Source organism: Carica papaya, chromosome 7 (assembly GCF_054855325.1).
Source record: "Carica papaya isolate Zhongbai chromosome 7, ASM5485532v1, whole genome shotgun sequence".
NCBI lineage: Eukaryota > Viridiplantae > Streptophyta > Magnoliopsida > Brassicales > Caricaceae > Carica > Carica papaya.
Genome location: NC_142315.1, coordinates 7579372 through 7600330, shown reverse-complemented (window position 1 = coordinate 7600330; position 20959 = coordinate 7579372). Strand labels below are relative to the sequence as shown.

The 20959-nt window shown below is 35.2% G+C and overlaps 2 protein-coding genes across 2 annotated transcripts in view; one reads left to right on the top strand and one right to left on the bottom strand.

Annotated features, from left to right (window-relative positions):
* Positions 1 to 671: 671 nt before the first annotated feature.
* PEX4 (peroxin4) lies at positions 672 to 10774 on the top strand. The gene is made up of 6 exons (XM_088207674.1): positions 672 to 899; positions 1737 to 1800; positions 7247 to 7366; positions 7445 to 7573; positions 8472 to 8601; positions 10545 to 10774. The coding sequence occupies exons 2-6, from the start codon at positions 1795 to 1797 to the stop codon at positions 10631 to 10633; spliced, it is 474 nt and encodes a 157-aa protein (XP_088063800.1). The 5' UTR covers positions 672 to 899; positions 1737 to 1794; the 3' UTR covers positions 10634 to 10774.
* A 148-nt stretch (positions 10775 to 10922) lies between these two features.
* The window catches only part of LOC110812409 (Metallopeptidase M24 family protein), a 29279-nt gene continuing 19242 nt past the window's right edge, over positions 10923 to 20959 (bottom strand). Inside the window, exons 15-16 of the mRNA XM_022039182.2 lie at positions 11780 to 11923; positions 10923 to 11322 (exon numbers count right to left, since the gene is read on the bottom strand). Of these exons, the coding sequence (XP_021894874.1) occupies positions 11188 to 11322; positions 11780 to 11923 (279 nt within the window). The 3' untranslated portion in view covers positions 10923 to 11187. The remainder of the gene's footprint in view (positions 11323 to 11779; positions 11924 to 20959) is intronic.

Here is a 20959-nt window from a genome sequence, read left to right as displayed (position 1 = left end):
GATATTATATTTGATCCCAATTCTAGTTTATTAATGCTGTTTTCTCAGCCGTAGAGTACTGAGTGCAAATGCAATATTGAACGTCTAAAAATTCCTTGGATTTATAAGATAATCTTAGAGCGTAATTTTCATTCAATGATTAAATACTTGTCAAACTTATTTCTTTCAATGAATATTTATTGAGATTCACGTATGAAACAAGTTTACATAAATGAGTTACAAAAGTATATGTAATGGAATAAATAAATTTATGAATTAATTTGTAAAAAATAAAAATATTAAATTAATTTTTATAACTGAAATAGATATAACTTTTTTTTATTGTAGATTAGATTTATGTCCTTAATTTATTCTAAATTAAATAATACTAATTAAGAGAAAATTTTATTTATAATAATTGTAGGGTATAGAGGATAATTGATGAGTTCATATTTTCTTCGCAATTTTTTATAAATTTAAGTTCATATTTATTTAATTTTTTAAAAAGAATCAAAAGTATTTGTGAAATTTATTGTTAAATCCATATTTTATTTATTTAATTTTAATTAAGATTTAAATTTATCATTTTTAATTAAGTTATACATGGAAAAAAATAATTTATAAATATACAGATATATATTTGAATTTATTATGATGAATATATATTTTTAAAAGATATAAATAACATATACAAACAGATTTTAATAATAGTATTAATAGTGTTCGTTATTTTTTCTCCCCATTTACTACGGTCGTCCTCCGTCGTCTTTCACCACCCACAGCAGCAGTTTATCTCTGATTTTTTCTCCCCGGGAACTCCTGGAGGATTGTTCACGTCTCGAAATTCCCCAATTACTCATCTGTCAAAGCTGAAGTTCCTGATTCCTACCGAGTCTCTAACTTCACTCCTCGATTTTAAGGTGGTCTTTCCGATCCACTGATTGTTGGTTGAGGTTGAAAAGCTATGTAATGGTTTCAGCACTAGTTAAGCTTGTTGAATGATTTCACGAAATTTATATATATAATTTATTTCTTTAGATGGATATGCTGGTTTTATTTATATGGTATTGTTGATCGTTATTCGCTGTTGTTGTTGGGGGAGGTGGATACTTGGTGATGCAGCAGTATCGCGGAGTTGTTGGAAGCGAATGGCTCTATTCTAGGCATCGTTTGGGGTCAGGACCCTGGGAATGACTGGTTGAAAGTGTCTGAGGCCGGTGGTGGTGCAAGTCACCTCCATTTGGTTGTCGTAGATCTTAGATGCCTGATGATTGGGTCCGGCTTTGTTATTTCCGTTTTTTTTTTCTACAATTGGGATCGACTTGGAAACTGGGGTTTTGGGATTTGGTGGAATACGAAATTTTTGGTTGGATGTAGGATTTTCAGCGGTGTCATGAGTTACATAGTTTTGGTTTGGAAAGTTTAGGCTTTCTGGGGGAGATTTTTGTTATTGGGTTCTGATACTAGTTGATGTGGTACAATAGGATTAATACACCTTTTAAGACTCGGGTGAACACTAGATAACACACATAAATGTTTTAGATTATCGCTGACAAGAAGGAATTTTAAACATCATAGTAAATAGTTGATTGTATAACATAACCTATATATTGAGAAAATTCTCAGATATCCTACTGCTGCCTGAGAAAGAAATTAGATATTTTGTTAAGTAGAATTTGTAGATAGATTGACTTGTAAGGCTGTTTCTCTTAAATCTTATGCGTAAAGTTAACTATTTATCTTTTACAATCATACAGTTGTTCGTTGCATTTCATATCTTCTCCTTGATATTGTGGGATTAAGTGACAATCAGATATGCAGGTTAGTTACTATTTTTATTTTTGTTTTTCTGTTTGAATTTTTCATGAATGTGTGCTTGGCTAAATGCTGTAAAATTTATTGGGTAGATTAGGAAATTATGAAGCTTAGACTGTGGTTTTTGTAAGACTACGAAAAAATTATTCTTCATTTTTTTGCATAAATTAAATATGATTTATTGGAAAGGGTGGCAAGTACTAGCACATTTCCATTATTTAGCATCTATTGTGCTTCACGCTGCAGCTTTGTCAATGAATGCTTTTGCTGTTGGAAATTTGTTGTTACTTGTTATCAAGTGGGTAAATAGCGTATATTCTACGATTGTGATAACCACTAGAATATACTTGAAGTTTTTAGAGAAAATAAATTTCTAATTTTTTATTCTTTGTTTTGTTTGCATTTAGAAGATATATATAGAGTCGTTATTATTATTATATTTGAACTCTAATTATATGATATAATTATATTATTAGAACTTTAAATAATATAGTATTCTATTTAATATAAAATCCTTATCAACACTCCCCCTTAAGTTGGCGCAAAAATATCACACATGCCCAACTTGCAAATCAAGTTCTAAAGAGATTTGTTGTATAGTTTTTTAGTAAAAATGTCAGCTACTTGGTCGCTAGAGGATACATGAAATAAGCATAAAGAACCATCAAGCACCTTCTCTTTTATAAAGTGTCAATTAATATCAATGTGTTTTGTCCTATCATGTTGAACTGGATTATGAAGAATGTTAATTGCTGTTTTATTGTCACAAAATATGAATAATTTCTCATTTTTAAGCAGTTTTAACTCCCTCATTAGTTTTTGCAACTATAGTATTTCACATACTACTTGGGTCATTGCTCTATATTCTGCCTTAGCACTGGAGCGAACAACCACACTTTGTTTCTTACTTTTCCAGTGACTAAGTTGCCTTCTACAAGTGTGCAGTAACTTGTAGTTGATCTTCTATCATTTAGGGAACCAACTCAATCGGCATATGTAAATGATTCTATTTTAAGGTGACCATACTTAGAAAAGAGTAGATTTTTTCCTGGTGCAGACTTTAGGTATTGTAATATGTGGAAGACAGCATGTAAATGAGTTTCACGAGGATCATACATGTACTGGCTCACAAGACTAACTGCATATGTTATATCGAGTTTGGTATATGAGGGATAAATGAGTCTTCCAACTAGTCTCTGGTATCTTCTCAAATCAACTGATGTACCACTATCTGCGTGCAATTTGTGGTTGCTCTCAATAGGTGATTCTGCCGGCTTGCAACCCATCATACCAGTCTCTTCTAGTAAGTTTAGGATATACTTTCTTTGAGAAATGAAGATCCCTTTATTGGATCTGACAATTTCAATCCCCAAGAAGTATTGTAGTGTTTCTAAATCTTTTATTTCAAACTCTTGAGTAAGAAGTTCCTTCAACCAAGTCATCTCCTTTGTATCATCTACAGTCACTACAATATCATCCACATAAACAATGAGAAGAGTGACTTTACCCTCATGATGTTTAATAGACAAGGTATGATCTGCATTACTTTGTTGATATCCAAAAGAGATCATAACTGTTCTAAACCGTTCAAACCATGCTGTTGGAGACTGCTTTAATCCATATAAAGCCTTTTTTAATTGACCAACTTTTCCTTGCATCCTCTTATTTTTAAATCCAGGTGGAATTTTCATGTACACCTCTTCCTCTAAGTCTACATGAAGGAATGTATTTTTTACATCAAATTGCTGTAAATCCCAATCAAGGTTAGTTGCGCAAGACAAAAGTATTCTAATTGTGTTCATCTTCGCAACATATGTAAATATCTCCTGATAGTCAATCCCATAAGTCTGAGTAAATCCTTTAACCACCAATCTAGCTTTGTACATTTCGATCGATCCGTCTGTTTTGTGTTTTATAGTGAACACCCATTTGCAACCAACTATCTTTTTTCGTTGTGGAGGTGAAATAAGTTTCCATGTTTCATTCTTTGTCAATGCTCTCATTCTTCAATCATGGCTTTCTTCCACTTGGGATCTTTTAGAGCTTCTCTCCAATCCTGTGGAATAGACACAAAGAAAACAGACAAAACAAAGGCTCTATAGGAGGGAGATAGAGAGTCATAGGAAACAAAGTTAGATATAGGGTTCTTAGTGCAAGTTTTCGTTCCATTTCTAATAACAATAAGTTTATCTGATAAATCACAAGAGAAAGATTACTTATCAGTATCTTTTGTAACTAAAGAAGATTCTTGACTTGGGACAAACTACATAATGATTTTTTCAGACTTCTCTCTCCTTGAATACCTTTTCAAGTCTGATTTATTTAGACGTCCAATATTATTTTCTTGATTAAGACTCTCTGTAATAGAATTCTCCCCCTGAATATTATTCTTAATCGTTACCCAATTAGGTATCACTTCTTCCTTCTCACTCTCCTCCTGAAGAGGTGTTGGGTTTGAGTTGAAGTAAGACTCATTCTCCCTAAAGGTAATATCCATAGTTACAAAGTATTTTTTAGATGGTGGATGATAACACTTATAACCTTTTTAGGTGGAAGAATATCTAACAAATACATACTTAAGAGATTTAGGTTCTAGTTTATCCACATTTCTAGCATGAATAAAACACATACATCCAAACACTTTTGGGAGAACAATGTAGGAATTTTTTTCCTTACAAAACTTACATAGAACTTTTAAAATTAAGGATTCGCAAAGACATTGTATTGATAAAATAGACAGCTGAGGGAACTACAACTCCCCAGTAACGGTAGATTCACGATGAATATTAGTGACCGAACTACCTACAGTATGTGTCTGTTTTTTCTTTCAGCAACCCCATTTTGTTCACTAGTGTAGGCACAACTTGTTTGATGAATTATTTCATTTGGCTACAAGTATGGAACCTACTATCCATATATTTTGTACTATTGTCAGTTCGCAGAATCTTAACTTTAGCACCAAACTGTGTACATATCATTTTGTGAAAAAATTGAAAACATGAAATTACATTACTTTTTGCTTTTAACAGATAAATTCATATTAATCTAGTACAACAATCAATGAAGGTAACGAACCATTTATGACCAGAAAGACAGGTGTTTTGAATAGATTCCCACACATCAGAGTAAATAGTCTTAAAAGGATTAATACTTCTATTATTACTTAAATGATAAGAGCTCATCTTATGTTTAGCAAGCTCGCATGCATCACAAAATAAGGATTTCATAAAGGTTCTTTTGAATAACTTAGGATATAGTTTTTCTAAAATAAAAAAGGAATGATGTCCCAATCGTCAGTGCCATTGTAGTATCTCCATATTGACTTCTTTATTCTCAATGATTGCTTGATTTTCAATTAAGGTCAGATGTTTATTCAAGATAGATAAGCCATCTTGCAGTCTACCAGTGCCAATCCTCTTCCCGGTTTGAAGATTTTGAAAGATGCAATGATCAGGAAAAAATTCAATTTTGCAGTTGAAATCTCTAGTTATGCCACTAATAGATAAAAGATTATCAGAAAAACTAGGCACATGTAAAACTGAATACAGTGTAATAGTAGGAGTACAATTAATGGAACCTGTTCCCGATACGGGGGTGTATGCCTCATCTGCTATATGGACATTATCCCCTTCAGTACAAGAAGAATAGGTTAAGAATTCTTTAAAAGAGCCTGTCATGTGTCTGTTAACTCCAGAGTTTATTATCCAATTATCAGGAGTGGAAATATAATGAACAATACCTGATTTTACTATATTTGATGTGCCAACAGTTGATTGAGAGTTAAGTTAACTTAGAAAGCACTTTAGATTTTGAATTTCTTCTATGGAAAAGGCTCCAATGGATGGTGAACCAAGTGTTTCCCTAGTTTCAACAAAATTTGCTTGAGATCTTGTAGTTTCACCTCTTCTTCCTCCCTGACCTCTAATTGGTCTTCCATGTAACTTCCAACAAGTTTTTCCTAGTGTGTCTTGGCTTGCCACAATAGTCACATTTTCATATATATCTGGATTGATCAAACTGAACAACTAATTCAGCTTTCTCAACTGGTGCAATGTGAAGCATGACATTTCATCTACTCCATTCTTGCTGTACATAAGTATAAGTTTGTTCTAATGAAGGAAAAAGATCTTTACCAAGCACTTGGACACGTATTTGATCATATTCGGTGTTCAAACCAGTTAAAAAATTATAAATTTATTTTTTTCTATCAATTTTTGAAATTTGACTGCATTTGCAGGGCACTCTGGTTGAAAATCTTGATAGTAATCTAACTACTGGCATAATCCATTTAGTTTAGAAAAATATTGAGAAATAATCTCTTCTTACTTTGTTTCATGAACTTTATTTCAGAGTTTATAAATCTGGGCGTCATTACCCATCTGTGAATATCTAAAAGATGTTGCATTCCATATTTTTTCGACAGTATTAAGCAACAGATATGTTCTGACAATATAGGGTTGTATGGAATTTATGAGTTATGACATTATTAATGAACTCTCAGAGTCCCATCTATTATATTCTAAACTATTAACATTTGGTTTCTTTACCTCACCAGTAATGTAACCCTGCAATTCTCTAGATTTGATGAACAATAAATAAAATCTCGACCAAACGAGATAATTAGTTCAATCAAGTTTTATGGGACTGATTTGTAATGAAAGATTATCAAAGCGAGTAACACTTATATTTTTTGTTCTGTCATTTTAGAATGCTAAAAATAAGAAGAAAAAACACTCAGTAGTGAAAAATAGACCTCCTATCTGCACCAAGGAGCCAAAAAATGGAATCAGATCTGGTTCGGCTCTAAACGGCTTGGGTTTAGTTCTAAAATGGCTCAAAGTCAGCTTAGCTTGTCTTCTCCGGACAAATCTCTGAACATGCGTAGAAAAAGGTAATGGTGTGACCTTTTTTACCTGCATCTATTGATGTACGGCTGTAAATTTTTACCAGCGTCTCCAGATGTGCGGCTTAAATTTTTACCAGCGTCTCCGGATGTGCAGCTGCACCTTTTTACTGGCACTTGAGGATGTGCGATTACAACTTTTTACCAGCGCTTATGGTTGTGCATTTGTATATTATTACTGGCGCTTTCGAAGGTGCGGCTGCACTCTTTACCGATGCCTGCGAATGTACTGCTGTAGTTTTTACCCGCGCCTGCGAATGTACAACTACAGTTTTTACCGGTACCTGCGAATGTGCGGCTGTAGCTTTTTACCGGCGCTCTGATACCATAAAGTTTTTAGAGAAAATAAATTTCTAATTTTTTATTTTTTATTTTGTTTATATTTAAAAAATATATATAGAGTAGTTATTTTTATTTTATTTAAACTCTAATTATAAGATATAATTATATTATTAGAACTCTAAATAATATAATATTTTATTTAATATAAAATCCTTATCAACAATATTTTAGTAGGAAGCATTTTCATGGATTCTGCTCTTTTTGTAGGCATCCAGAGCAAGGTTATTTAAGGAATACAAAGAGGTGCAGCGAGAGAAAGTTGTCGATCCAGATATTCAGCTTGTTTGTGATGATTCTAACATATTTAAATGGACGGCACTTATCAAGGTATTTAATTAAAATTGAGAAAAACAGTGTATAAGTTATGCTTGACTGCTTTATTTCTTTTTTCAATTTTAAACATAGGGACCATCAGAGACTCCTTATGAAGGTGGAGTCTTCCAACTTGCTTTTGCAGTCCCTGAGCAGTATCCTTTGCAACCACCTCAAGTGCGGTTCTTGACAAAAATATTTCATCCAAATGTACACTTTAAGGTATACGTCTTCCTACTTAGGATGTTTACCTTCTATTGTTGGTTCCTGGACTTCGGATATGAAATGCTTCTAAATTGATCTTTATTCAGAGAAACTTAGACTCTGTTTGAAACATGAAAATATGTATTTATTTTTCTGAACGCTGCATGTGTTCATGAATGTGTTTATTCAATTAACTGCACATATAATTTTTTTGCATAATGCTGCATAAGTGCAATTAACTTCTGATCTCCACAGGGTTTCCAGTAATTACCTTGAAACTGTACAATTTTGCTTTTTATGGTTAATCAATTTATCCAATGGGAAGAAGAAATTTAGAGCTTTTTGAACATTCTTGGTAATAGAAATTGTGTAGAGCTTGGTAGAAACATGTCAAAATTTAATCTGCTCTAGAATTTGTTGTTTCATCTATAGGTAGATGTATGGAAGGTAGTTATCTAACAAATTATCTTCTGTCTGGTAGTTATCTTACAAATTATCCTCTGGTAGTTATCTTACAAATTGTGTCGACTGGACCTTTGATTTTTTGAGAGAAAGACCAGCTTGTTGATCCATTAGAAGGCTAGAGGTGAGAACAAGGCATTTGTGTTTTGGGAGACTGGCATTCGTTAGGGTTATTGTAGTTAAAGATGTTGTTGAACTACAAGTTTGTAGTGTACAAATGACTTTGAGGAGCCTGCTGGTTGGTGAATGGACAATGATAAACTTCCACTTCAAAAATATAAAATGGATTATAATAAACTCCCAGGTGTTATAATACTTCTTTATCTATCTAAAAAATAAAAAAGTCTCACGTGTCAGATGATTATGGTAGAATGATGTTAAAAACTTCTTCTGGAATGTCAGCTAAGATGTTTATCTTGCTGTAAGGATTTGCTTAATGTTAATTTCTTTGCAGACAGGAGAGATATGCCTTGATATCTTGAAAAACGCATGGAGCCCAGCCTGGACACTTCAATCTGTTTGTAGGGCTATTATCGCTTTGATGGCTCATCCAGAACCCGATAGCCCATTAAATTGTGATTCTGGTATGTATGCAATTTTTGTTTCCAGTGCTTGCGGTTTTGATATTTTATAGTGTTTTCAAGTGGCAGTGAGAAAATGCCTAGCATAATAATCTGTAACCAAGTGTATCCCTTCTACTAGTGATATTGTATCTTTTTGGTGTTAGAAGATGTGTGGCAGAGGTCCCAAATAATGATACAGGATTACAGACAATATTGTAACTTTCTTAGACCGTGATAGTCTTTTATCCCTCGGCTCATAACCGCCATAATCTCCACACCCTAGCCCAACCCTGTTTACATCCTCGTCAAAATAGCTAGTGTTTATTGTGTTTGATCTCCCACCTAAAGGGGGCTCCTCCTTCGTGTTCTGGTCTGTACAATTTTGAACTTTTTGAAGGCCACCCGACCTGCCTTGCTGTTGGGTTGCTTCTTCCCTACCCGTTTCGCCTGTGCCACGTCCTCCTTCTTGATTTCCGCAAAATATTTTTCTCTTATTGATTCCAGTGACACCTAGGACAGCATAGTGATCGGCATCACATTGCTATCCTGCTAACCTATTCTCAATCTTCTGAACTGCGGGAACCGTCATACTGGGCTTCATTGCCACCTCCCACTTCCTCCCTGCCACTGCAAAAATTGCTGCCATCATCCTTCACTAACCTCCAGCTTCCATTCCTTCCGGGAGAAAAATCCTCCTCACCATTTTCCCTTTCTCCTCTGTGAAAACTAAGAATCTCCCTCTCCTATTTCCCCCTAATGCAACCCACAAATCATATGACAGACCCTTCTTGCTCTGGCCCCTTATCTTCTTTCCTTTGGTCCAATAAAAGTTATGCAATGGATCACACAACCACTCCACTTCGTCTTCCCAGAACAAGATTGATACTCTGGACCCCTCCCATTCTTGCTCAATCTTAAGCCTTCAGACTTCTGTCTCTTGCCAATGATGTTGCTTGATTGGATAAAACCACTTTAGTAATCATTCATTGGCGAAAGGATCTCATTTTCCTGGGAAGATTACGGCGATGAGAGTGAGATCTTTTCTGCCATGTTACCAGTTGATATTGATCATATGACCTTGATGTGACAAATCATGGAAGGAGAAATTATATGTTTAAGCAGTGGTTAAAAAACAATTCTTAGGCCTTCTAGACCCGGTGATAACTGATAAGGAGTCCAATTCCATTTGCATTGATAAAACCTCCTATCTTGAGGTCATTGTGCTTGGAAAAGAGTAGGTCTTCAAGAGTAGATTTTAGTACTTGAGAATTCAATAAACGGCAGTTCGGCATGATTCTTGGGGCTTATGCCTGTACTGGCTCACTATACTTAAAGGCTAGGCTAATATTAGGTCTAGTATGTGCTCAGTAGATTAATCTTCCAACTAGTTCTGATACCTATCAACTTCAACTTTTACCAAACCTCACCTTGCAGCTTGTGGTTGGTTTCAATGGGGGAGGCATTCAGTTTACAACCTAACAATACATTCTTGGCCACGAGATAAAGACTCCACTTTGATCTCAAATTCTCAGGCTAGAAACTCTTTTAGCTTCTCTATTTTATCTGTATCATCTTCTGCAGATACCATCTCATGGACATATACAATGGGTATAGTAAACTTACCCTTACAATGTTTACAGAATAGGGTGTGAACAGCATTTCTCTGGTGATACCATAAACTAGAAAGATGAGAGGGAGGAGATATGGTGGGAATGCATTCATCAAATCACAAAAATATTTGTTTACTTTAACTATCGAGGCTTGCCGTATTTCGATCAGAAAGGACACAACAAAATGGTCCAATAGCAACAAGCCACAATCCCAAGTCGGGTCTTTAGAAGTCTCTGTATCTATATTTCCCTCACCCTCAAGGAATTGTGGGTTCTATTTTCAGAAGCCAGTTATTTTTAAGTGCTTGCATATGCCATATTTCTTCCTAATAGACTATTCCTGCTTGTGGACAGGCAATCTTCTACGATCTGGTGATATCAGGGGATACCAGTCCATGGCAAGAATGTACACCAGACTTGCTGCCATGCCCAAGAAAGGATAAAGACTGCCAATTGTATGAAGTGATGTGTTTTAAATTTCACAGCATTGTATTATTTGTGTGCTTTACACGCTGTGATAAAACTAAACAGATTTCACTACTTCTAATAAAAGTTGTAATTGGTTGCTGCCTTTTAATGTTTAATGTGATCTTATACTTGGCTGATTTTGAAGATAAAATATCCATGGTATGCCTCACCACCTTATTAAAAGTAGAACAAGCTAACGCTTTGGTTTAAATTTATGATATTTCTTTTTTAATTTATAATCTTAATTGTTTAATATACAAATAGTTCCAAAATAAACTTAATATTTTTTCAAAAATTTTATTCTACATTTTTTTCTTATTAATTGTGGCATAACTACCTGCAATCCACTTTACATCTGAAAAAAAACAAAACAAAACTGCAATCCACTAGTTAGCATGAAAATTCTCCCCCAAGAAAATTTCTAAACACTTAACGCTGAGACTTGGCCCGAAGCTGCAGAAACAAGCCAGGCTGGTCATGGATATTTTATGGTATATCAGGTTACATGATCCGTGGCAATGTGAATTGCTCAACTTGCTTCCTTCGCCATTTCTGGACAGTAAGACTTCTTGAGTGGCCATGGTTCTCCTGCCATCACGGCCTCGATCTCCCATGTTTCCCGAGGAACATTAGTCATGTTCTTGCTTCCATTGGCGGTAACAAGCTACATTCATCAATGAAACATAAAGGAGTTATTTGTACCTCCGAAACAAATACAAAACGCATTTCAATAGTGTGGAAAAGAAACATCAACAAGCAACGTTGGTAACGGAACACTATAACCATCATGCACTTGAGACTTAAATCCTCATAATATTTAGCCTAGAGCAAACACTGTTTATGCTTATTAAGTTTCTCACACCAGCCTGAGAAGATAATTTGAAATTTGTGACATAAGTGCTCCCTCCTGTAGCCATATCTGTGCCAGGACATATCATATGATCCATAATTATATTGTTTAACCAAGCACAAGCTTGAAAGGATTTACCGACTTCAAATTTGTATACAGACAATGATGCATAACCATGTGGCTTCTTTGATGATTTGATCGGCAACATACCATGCACATACGAAAGCCAAGAAAAAGAACAAAGTTTTTAGATGTGAGATTCAGCAGGTACCACATCGCTTTCAATGCGAACTCCACCAAATTTTTTGAATCTACCAATAACTTCATGATTGAAAAACTTGGAAGTGTTTTCATTTTTCATGGCTGGAACCAATAAAGCATCAATGAAATAGCATCCTGGCTCCACTGTTATCACCTACAAAAGTGCAAGCATACTAAGTTTGCCTCGCAATGCCATCATATTAAGTACTGAAGATAAAGTAAAATAAGCAATTGGCACAAATAGTACTAAAAGAATAGTGCAATATGACTCTAAATCCAACTTCATAGAGCTCCTCAAGTGCAAAGAAGATGTACTCATTGAAATCACAGAAAAATATATATTTTTCAAAACAAACACACATTAAGATCAATGCACATATCCTGCTCACAACCCATCATTATGTTCGTTTACAAATTCAAAAGCAATTCCCAAATTCAAAAGATGCAGCATGATACATACAGCCAAGTAAGTGTTAAAATAATTTGAAAAAAAAATCATTTTCAGAATTAGAGGACAAGGTACTACTGAAGTATGTTGCACTGAAAATACCTCTCTTTTTTTTGGAAAAAGATTAAAATGAGTATAAACGAAGCACCAAGAAGGTACCAACCATATACAAAACAATTACAAATCAATCAACATATCAATTATGTCCCTAAAATTCTTATCATATATAAGAGGATTACTATATATATAGAAAACTAGGGGGGTGACGCCATAAATTCCTCACTCTACTGAAAAGGACAAGTCAAGCCCTTACAACTTCTTGTGTTCCTTTCCTTTCAATAGATCCACATCGTAGCAAGAGGGGATAATGGAGATCTTTTTTTCCCCCCTTATCATCCTGGATGCCAGGTCATGCCCATTTCTCATTTGCCAGGGAACCTGTCATAACCCAGCTCAAGCCAAGAAACTAGAGAGCCATGTACCATAGGTGGAATGGGAAAGGACACCTTAAAATAAAATGATTCAGTGTCTTAGCCGCCATCATGCATTAAAAACACCCAATGACAACAATCTTCCCCCTTTTTTGAAAATTATTAATGGTAAGAATTTGATCTCTCACTACCTCTGTCGCAGAAAATACAGCTTTAGGAGAAGCATTAAGCTTCTAGAGGAGCTTATAAGGAACATCAATGGGTAGGACACTGAGTGAGATATAATAGAAGATTTCAGTATGAAAGATCCATTGGTTTCTGGTTTCCACACCAGTTTATCATTCCCCTCAATTAAGAAATGGAGGCGGGTAAGGTGTGCGAAGAAGTCTCACATAATCATCAATCTCCTAATCTTTCAGGTGTCTCGTAAGAGCCACTGTCCATACCACGTGGCTAGAAGAGGAAGAGAAAAATCACTAACCCATTATCTTTCCTTCTAGCTAAAGAGGACATATTGGAAAACTACTGATGTAAAGCTCTTCCTTGACATCAATCAGCTTGCCAAAAACTAACCCTATGCCCATAACCAACCCCCATCTTAGTATACTCATAAAACTTATCCCAACCGGAGTTGTTCTTAAAAAACTCTAGCCTTTAGAGGCTCTAGATTGCCTCGCCATCCAACCTTATCAACAGTACCAAACTTGGTTGTTAACACATGCCACCACTAGCAACCACCCTCAATATTCATGAATTTCTAATGCCACTTCTTGAGTAAAGCTTTATTAAATCAAGGGAGGGATTAATGTCAAGGCCCTCCCTTAAGGACAGGGAGTTTAATCATATCATTAGCCACTAAGTGGAACTTCCTCTGCGCCCAAAAATCACCCGACAAAAATTAAAATTGGAGTGCTTCCAGCCTCTTTGCAATAACAAAAGGAATTGAAAACAAAGACAAGTGTATGTTGGCAGATTATAAAGGATGCATTTGATGAGGTTGAGTCTATGTCATTTAACAAGAAACTACATTCCTAACTAGTTAGACTTCTCTTGTACTAGGATGCTACATGTTTTATAAGCCTTGGCATTGTGCCATTTGATGAATTAACAAAGGAGGAACAACAATTAATTTCTTAGATTTAATATACTGCTATGCTTATGTCAGGCTCCTTAGACATGTACTCAATCAAGGAGTCTGGGAGAGAGTTGTCAGGGTTTTTGGTAGAAGGAAAGAGGAAGAAGGAGAAGAGAAAAGAGAGAGAAGAAGAGAAAAGGGAGTAGAGACAGAGAGAAAAAACTTGAAAGGTTTGATGATTCCATTTAGGGTTTTTGCATATCTTCATCATGATTATATTTCTTCATTTTCTACTGATTTCGTCACAAAACAATACAAAAGACAATAACAGAAAAGCAATAACCAAAAAGCAGAAAAAGAAATCTGCTAGAGGCAGTCCAATAACAAGGAAGCTTTTTAACTAGTCTAAGATTAAACTAATTAACCATTAATCAAAATTAATTGTGGCTGGATACTACTGGGTTGCTGGTCCTTACAATCTCTTTCCCTTCAAAATCTTCCTTGTCTCAGAGGATACATATTAGCCTCAAAATAAAGAACAAGTGAATATATGTTGAGCAATCAATACAAGAGATGTTGAGCAAACTACCACCACTCTTATCTGTCCACTTCATTATACTCCACTTAACAAGTTTGAGAAATAATACTTCATATATACATATACCCAAACATCTTTTAAAAGAGTTCCATCATTGTTATCAACTCTGGAACTTAATTGACTTTTAGAAAGGTAATCACCATCTGCAAAATAGAGTCCACATTCTAATTGCATTTCAAACAAGCTCGGTGTCGACAGTTTCATAAAATGCTTTAATGATGACATCCCTTGATTTTCTTGCTGCTGATAGATAGCTTTAGATGATACTGGAAAATATTTAAAAAACATTTGATGATCATTCTTCAAACGCGCTCTCTTCCCAGCCAGCTTTATATGCTTGGACCCTTTTTTAATTTTCATTTCCTCAAGCTTCTGAACCATCACAGGTTCTACAATCTTCACTCCTATTTCATCATCAACTATAGTAGCAAATATAGAATCCTTACCATTTCCAACTGATGGAAACTTTTCAGTAGGAATAACTCGGGGCAAAGCTCAAATAATGTACAACTCTTCCATGTTGTAGGGAGAGAAATATCACCACACAATCTTTTCCGTGCTCCATTGTCTCTGTTCACAGAGATGGAAGCATATATATAGAGCATCTCATCCCTAACCTGAGATGTATTTCGTTATTTATTGGTGAAAGGCCTAAGCAACGAGTGGATTGACTTGCTTGGGCCAAATATTGGTACATTTTTTTTTTTGAAATAAAAACATGTATATTACGTATATGACATCAATTAGGGTGTCATTTCTATACAAATGTATTTACAAATCAATTAGCGTATCAAAAAACTGCCCAAATCATCCCACCCATATACATCATGACTCAAAATTAGAGTTTCAAAAGAATGTAACTATCTATCTCTAATTCTACTAATATCCCTCATACACCTGTTGAATGTTCTATTATTTATCTTTTTCTAAATAACCCAAAAAATAGACAAATGAATTATTTTCACAATCTTAGATCTATTCCCCAACTCATCCCAAGCCCAGAATTCATTTCTAACCGAGCCTCCTATCACCCAATTGATACTCTATAATTTGTACATCATATGCCATAAACTATACGACACCGGGTACCAAAGAAGGAAATGGTTGCATGATTCTGCAGCTTCCGTATAAAGTTAGCACCTGTTGACCATAATGTGACCTCTTCTCATCAACTTGTCAATTGTAAGAATGCACTCCCGACACGCTTCCCAAGCAAAGAAAACAATTCTTGGAGGTGCGTTTGCTTTCCAAATCTCGTGGTCCGAAAAATACAATCTATTATCCTCTTTATACGTCAAATATTCATAAAAAGATTTCATAGTAAAAATGCCATATTGGATTTCCAAGTAGCCTTGTCTCTACTCGTATCCAAATGAACATCCGCAAGTACTTGAGGAAGCCTTGTATACTCTTCAATCTCTCAATCATTCAAATTTTTAACCAAATCAATATCCCACCTGCTCCTCCCATCCCTCCCCTTAAACAGCTCCTCCACCATCACATTCTTTCTTGCCACTAAATTATAAACTCTTGGAAATTGGCTCTTAAGACTACCCCTCCTTAACCACTCATCCTCCCAGAAATTAATGATATTACCCCTCCCAATCTTCCACTGAATACCCTCCATGAAATTCTCCCACCCTATATAAATACCCTTCCAGAGACACCCTATGAGGTCTAGCTAAACCCCTGCTACTCCCTCTCCCCACCATAACCCCCCACCTCGCCCCAATGATCCTACACCACAACATCCCCTCCTCCAATGGCATCTTCTACACCCACTTCCCTAATAAAGCTTTGTTCAAATCTACCAATGAATGAAGTTCCAGGCCCCCCCACCCCTTAGGCTACTTCACATCATCCCATCTAACCAAATGATATTTTCTACTTCTCTCATCATCCCCTCATAGAAAACGACACTGAATGCTCTTTAATTTCTGGACAATTTTCATAGGAATAGTCAAAGTGGACAAATATTAAACAAGGAGATTAGTGAGAGTATTTTGAATAAAAGTCAATCTCCCCCCTTTTGAAAGGAAGTTTCTCTTCCACCTCAAATAAATCAATCACCGGATCCCAAGATTTCACGTCCTTATACTTTTCTCCCAAAGGAAGACCTAAGTATTTAAAATAAACAAATTAACAATCTTGCACCCAAGAGCATTAGCTAACCGGTCACCATTACCCTTACTCACAATATCATTAGTTTAGATTTCTACAAGTTGATATTTAACCTAGAAACAACTTTAAAACATTAAGAGAATACATCTCAAATTCATGATCATCTCCTTTTCCGGTTGACAGAAAATCAATGTATCGTCTGCAAAGAACAAATGAGACACTTCTAATTGATCACCACCACTCCCAACCACAATACCCCTGATCAAGTTCACCTCCCTGATTTTTTCAACGATCTTGTCCAAGACTTCCATAACAATAATAAACAAAAATGGAAATAAAAGGTCATCTTGTCTCAAATCTCTATAGGCCTTGAAGCAAGTCGAAGTGCCACCATTGACCAAGACTGCAAAAGAAGCTGTTGTCATGCAAGCTTTCATCCACTTCCTAGCAATTCCCAACCTCCCTAACATATACTCCACAAACTCCCAACACACATGTTCGTATGCCTTTTCCATATCCAATTTACATAAAATCTCTTCCTCTACCCTACCCACAATCTCATCCACAACCTCACTAGCCACCAAAACCACATTCAAAATCTGTCTATCCTCCACAAACATATGCTAGTTCTCACCAATAACATCCCCAAGAACCCAGGTCAATCTTCTAGCAAGAACTTTGGAAATGAACTTGTTGATGCAGCCAACCAAGCTAATAGGTTTGAACTGTCTAATGTCTTTAGCATCCTCCACCTTGGCAATAAGCACAATAAATGTTGAATTGAGAGATTTCACAAATGTGTCATATTGATGTAACTCTTTAAATATATTCATCAGATCATCCTTTAATAAACATCAAGTATTGTTATAACATGGGTCAGTCTTCTTTGAAGGCGAAACCAACTCCTAAAATTGTTGTCTGCCTTGGGTCACTTTGTATTATGGTAGTGGAATATGAGTTACATACTCAATATGTCATTTTATAGGGATTGTTTGACTGCCTTACTCATGCCCAGAATTTTATGTAGACATCTTAAGATACTCACCACCATGATGTACCTTTTGAGGTGGGGGATTTATTACTTCTCAAATTACAACACCATCTCCTAAGGTAACAAATTCAATTAAAAGCTAACTCCTTGTTTTTATGGTCTTGTCCCCATTAGAAGCATATCGGATTTTTGGCATATAATTAAGCTTTCCTGAAGACTCTAAGTAACATTCTATCTTCCATGTCTCTTGTTTGAAGAAATTCTATTGGCTCAACAAATTGCTCTCTGACACCACCTCTCCTACATTATATGGTCCCTACTCTTAACTCCCCAAGCTTTTTTTTGGATTCTAGGGTTCTCCCTGGTCAGCAAGAAGTGTTAATTCATCAGGATCCTTCTTGTGCTGATACTTCTAAGGAGTTTGAAGAACAAAAAGCCCTTCGCTATTTTAATTTTGGCTCAAGAACGAGTGTATTTTAGAGGGCAGAAATGATGCTATGAACCATGTCATTTTGTCATTTGATAAAGTATATTAAAGGAAGATGAAGAATTAATATCTTAAGATTTAATCTAACGCTATGTTCGTGTGACTGATGTAGTCCATTTATTCTATGTTTAACATGTGTAAGCTGTTTTGACGTATGTTGGTCCTACTTTCTAATAGACATAATGCTAGTTATAGTAGACAGTTTGTGATATGCTTCATATTTTTTATCTCAAAAAAAATATATAAATAATAGACAGTTAGTGTTTGAAATTGTGGGTCAAATAAATACAGGTCCTAGTCTTAAGAAGATTTATGTCCCCAGATGTCTTGGAATTTGGCTATTAGTGGTAACCCCATAAACTTTAAAGGTAAAGTAGACACCTCATACAACAAAATGTCAACAAGGGAATCCATAATGAAGTCATCCCTAAGAGGGACTTGACTAGTTGATTTTAAGGTCAGAGACAACTTGGAAAGAGTAAAAAAAAATGCGCCTGACATTAACAAGGGCATTACAACTGGGCTTGCAATGTGGTAAGGTCTTATAAAAGAAAGTGGGTCACTTCCACAGCATCACCTCCTCTACCCACAACCAAAATCCCAATCAACCTTTACTCCTTAGATGTGACAAGCTTTCTATTAAAGGCGACTATGACAATGATGAAAAGGATTAGGGAGAGAGGATCCCCTTACCGAAGACTTTTAGAGGTATTTGAAAGCACAAAGGTGCAGCATTCATCATAGTTGCAAAAGAAAAAGAAATGCGTCTTCATCCATGAAGACATCTAGTGCCAAAACTAAGCCGCTTCAACATATAACATAGGGACTCCTAAGATATGTGATCGTAAGCCTTCTCTATATAAAGCTTGCAAATTAACCCCCATCCGATACCCTTCTTTTGGGAAAAGTTAACTACCCATTGGCAATTATTGCATCATCCAAGATTTTACTCCCCTCAAAAAGATATGTTGAACCTCACCCACCACATTGCAAATAACCTGCCCTAATTCTAGCCAGAACCTTAACACTGATGCATATACATTGACCACCTAACTAATAGGTCCAAAGTCCTTTATATTAGAAGTTCTTTCATCTTTTCGAATAAGCACTAGGAAAGTTGAATTACAGTTAGAGACAAAAGATCCTATCTCAAAAAATTGGAGAAGATGGCCCCAAAATTATTTTTTACCAGTTTCCAGTTCTTTTGAAAATAAGGCATAAAGAAACCATCCGACCCCATAACCCCTTTGCAATACATGATTGCTTCCACAATTTAACTCCTTAGAGAAAGGTTTAGCAAGCCATTCCTTATTCTGCTCATTAAAAATAAGTTTAGATTGAGGGACGTGGGAAGAAGGAAAGGAAAGGAAAGGAAAGGATGATCACCCTCCTGACTGAGAGATGTCGGGCAAAGGAAATAAAAGAAAAGGATGCTCAACCCTCTATTCACTTGTTTGGATCAAATATAATAATTAGTAAATGAAAAGGGAGGAATGATGAACATTTATTGCTTTCCCCCAAAACTCTTAGTTTTCTGTTCCTCCAAATTGATGGAAAAGAAGGAAAGGACTTAAAATTTTAGTAGGGTATTTTCTGTTTCATCCAAACTACCTAAATTTTAGTTTCTATTAACAAAAATTATTATTAACTTTCTTCTAATAGAAAATTATTACCATCTTTTTATAACTACTTTTTCTTCCGGTATTTAAAATAAAAAAAATAAGTTAAATCAAACAAAATATTGTAACAATATTTTCTTTTCCTTTACTTTTTCAATAATTATTCAAACAAGGGAAACACTTCTCTTCTCCTCTACTTTAGAAACCACTCTTTTCCATTACGAATTTTTAACTAAAGTAGTGTAAGGGAATGGAAAGTCAAGCCACTAAGACTAGGCAAATGATTACCTTTTGGTCTTCCATTGAGGACCATCCGAACTAAGAACAAAAGGCAGAAATTGCAAGCAAGGCATGAAGTCACTCTTCTTTTTGGAAGGAGACCGACATAAGGATCCCATAAAACAGCTCCATAAAAGCCAACAATAGGAGGAGGAAGCTTAGAACATCAGGCATGCACTAAAGGCAAAATAAGTGATGTGAGCATGGACATGGATCAAGTTGGCGGAGAAGATATCTCAATACCAAGTGGAGGAGGAAGCTTAGAACATCAGGCATGCACTAAAGGCAAAATAAGTGATGTGAGCATGGACATGGATCAAGTTGGCGGAGAAGATATCTCAATACCAAGTGGGCTCATTACAAGAGAGAGAGCTAAAAGATTACAACAAACCTTTCAACTTTTTATCCAAACGTGGATTAATAAGGAAGATGGGTTTAAACCCATTAAAGAACTTTAAGAAAAGAAGACAACATGACTATTAACCTAATGGTATAATAGTATATATTATTCACCCCAAGTGCAAGAGGGAAATAAGCAAAAAAAGGAAAAAATTCTGCAAGATATGAAGAAGGAAAATTCCCATGGAATATTATTTACTAATCATGTGGGAAATTTTCACAATTAAAGATCAGCCAAGAGGAGAAATTGTTCACAAATTGCAAATTATCTTGAAAAAGAGGAAAACTCCTTAAATGTCAAAGCGCGCAGAAAAGAAAAATATTTGAGAAAGAAAAAAATATCTTGGGAGAATCTCTTTCCCTAAATCAATCACAATTAATTAACATATTCCCTATTTAAAAAGTTTTTCTCATAAAAAAGTCATATCTATCATATTTTAGTTGTAATTTTCTTAATTTTTATTAGTTTTCCATTCTAGAATAGATTTAATTTCCTATGTAATTTTTATTATTAATTAGAAGATTATTTTTTTTCCTTATTATTCACACGGTCTACACAATAAATAAGTTTTAATTTAAAGTTGTAATTCAATTTAAAATTTTCAACTTATTAATAAACTTCATATATTCTTGTTTTAAGCTTTCAAGCTTATAAGAGCGAGTGAATAAGTTTTCAACCAACTTGTTGAGCTAGAAATTGGGATCACCTATCGAAATAAGTCTTGTGACATCTTTTCAATTC

Excerpts from the sequence above, each read along its gene's own strand:
- PEX4 (XM_088207674.1), top strand. Across the intron at positions 7,574-8,471 it reads ATCCAAATGTACACTTTAAG|ACAGGAGAGATATGCCTTGA; the intron begins GTATACGTCTTC and ends ATTTCTTTGCAG. Across the intron at positions 8,602-10,544 it reads CCCATTAAATTGTGATTCTG|GCAATCTTCTACGATCTGGT; the intron begins GTATGTATGCAA and ends GCTTGTGGACAG.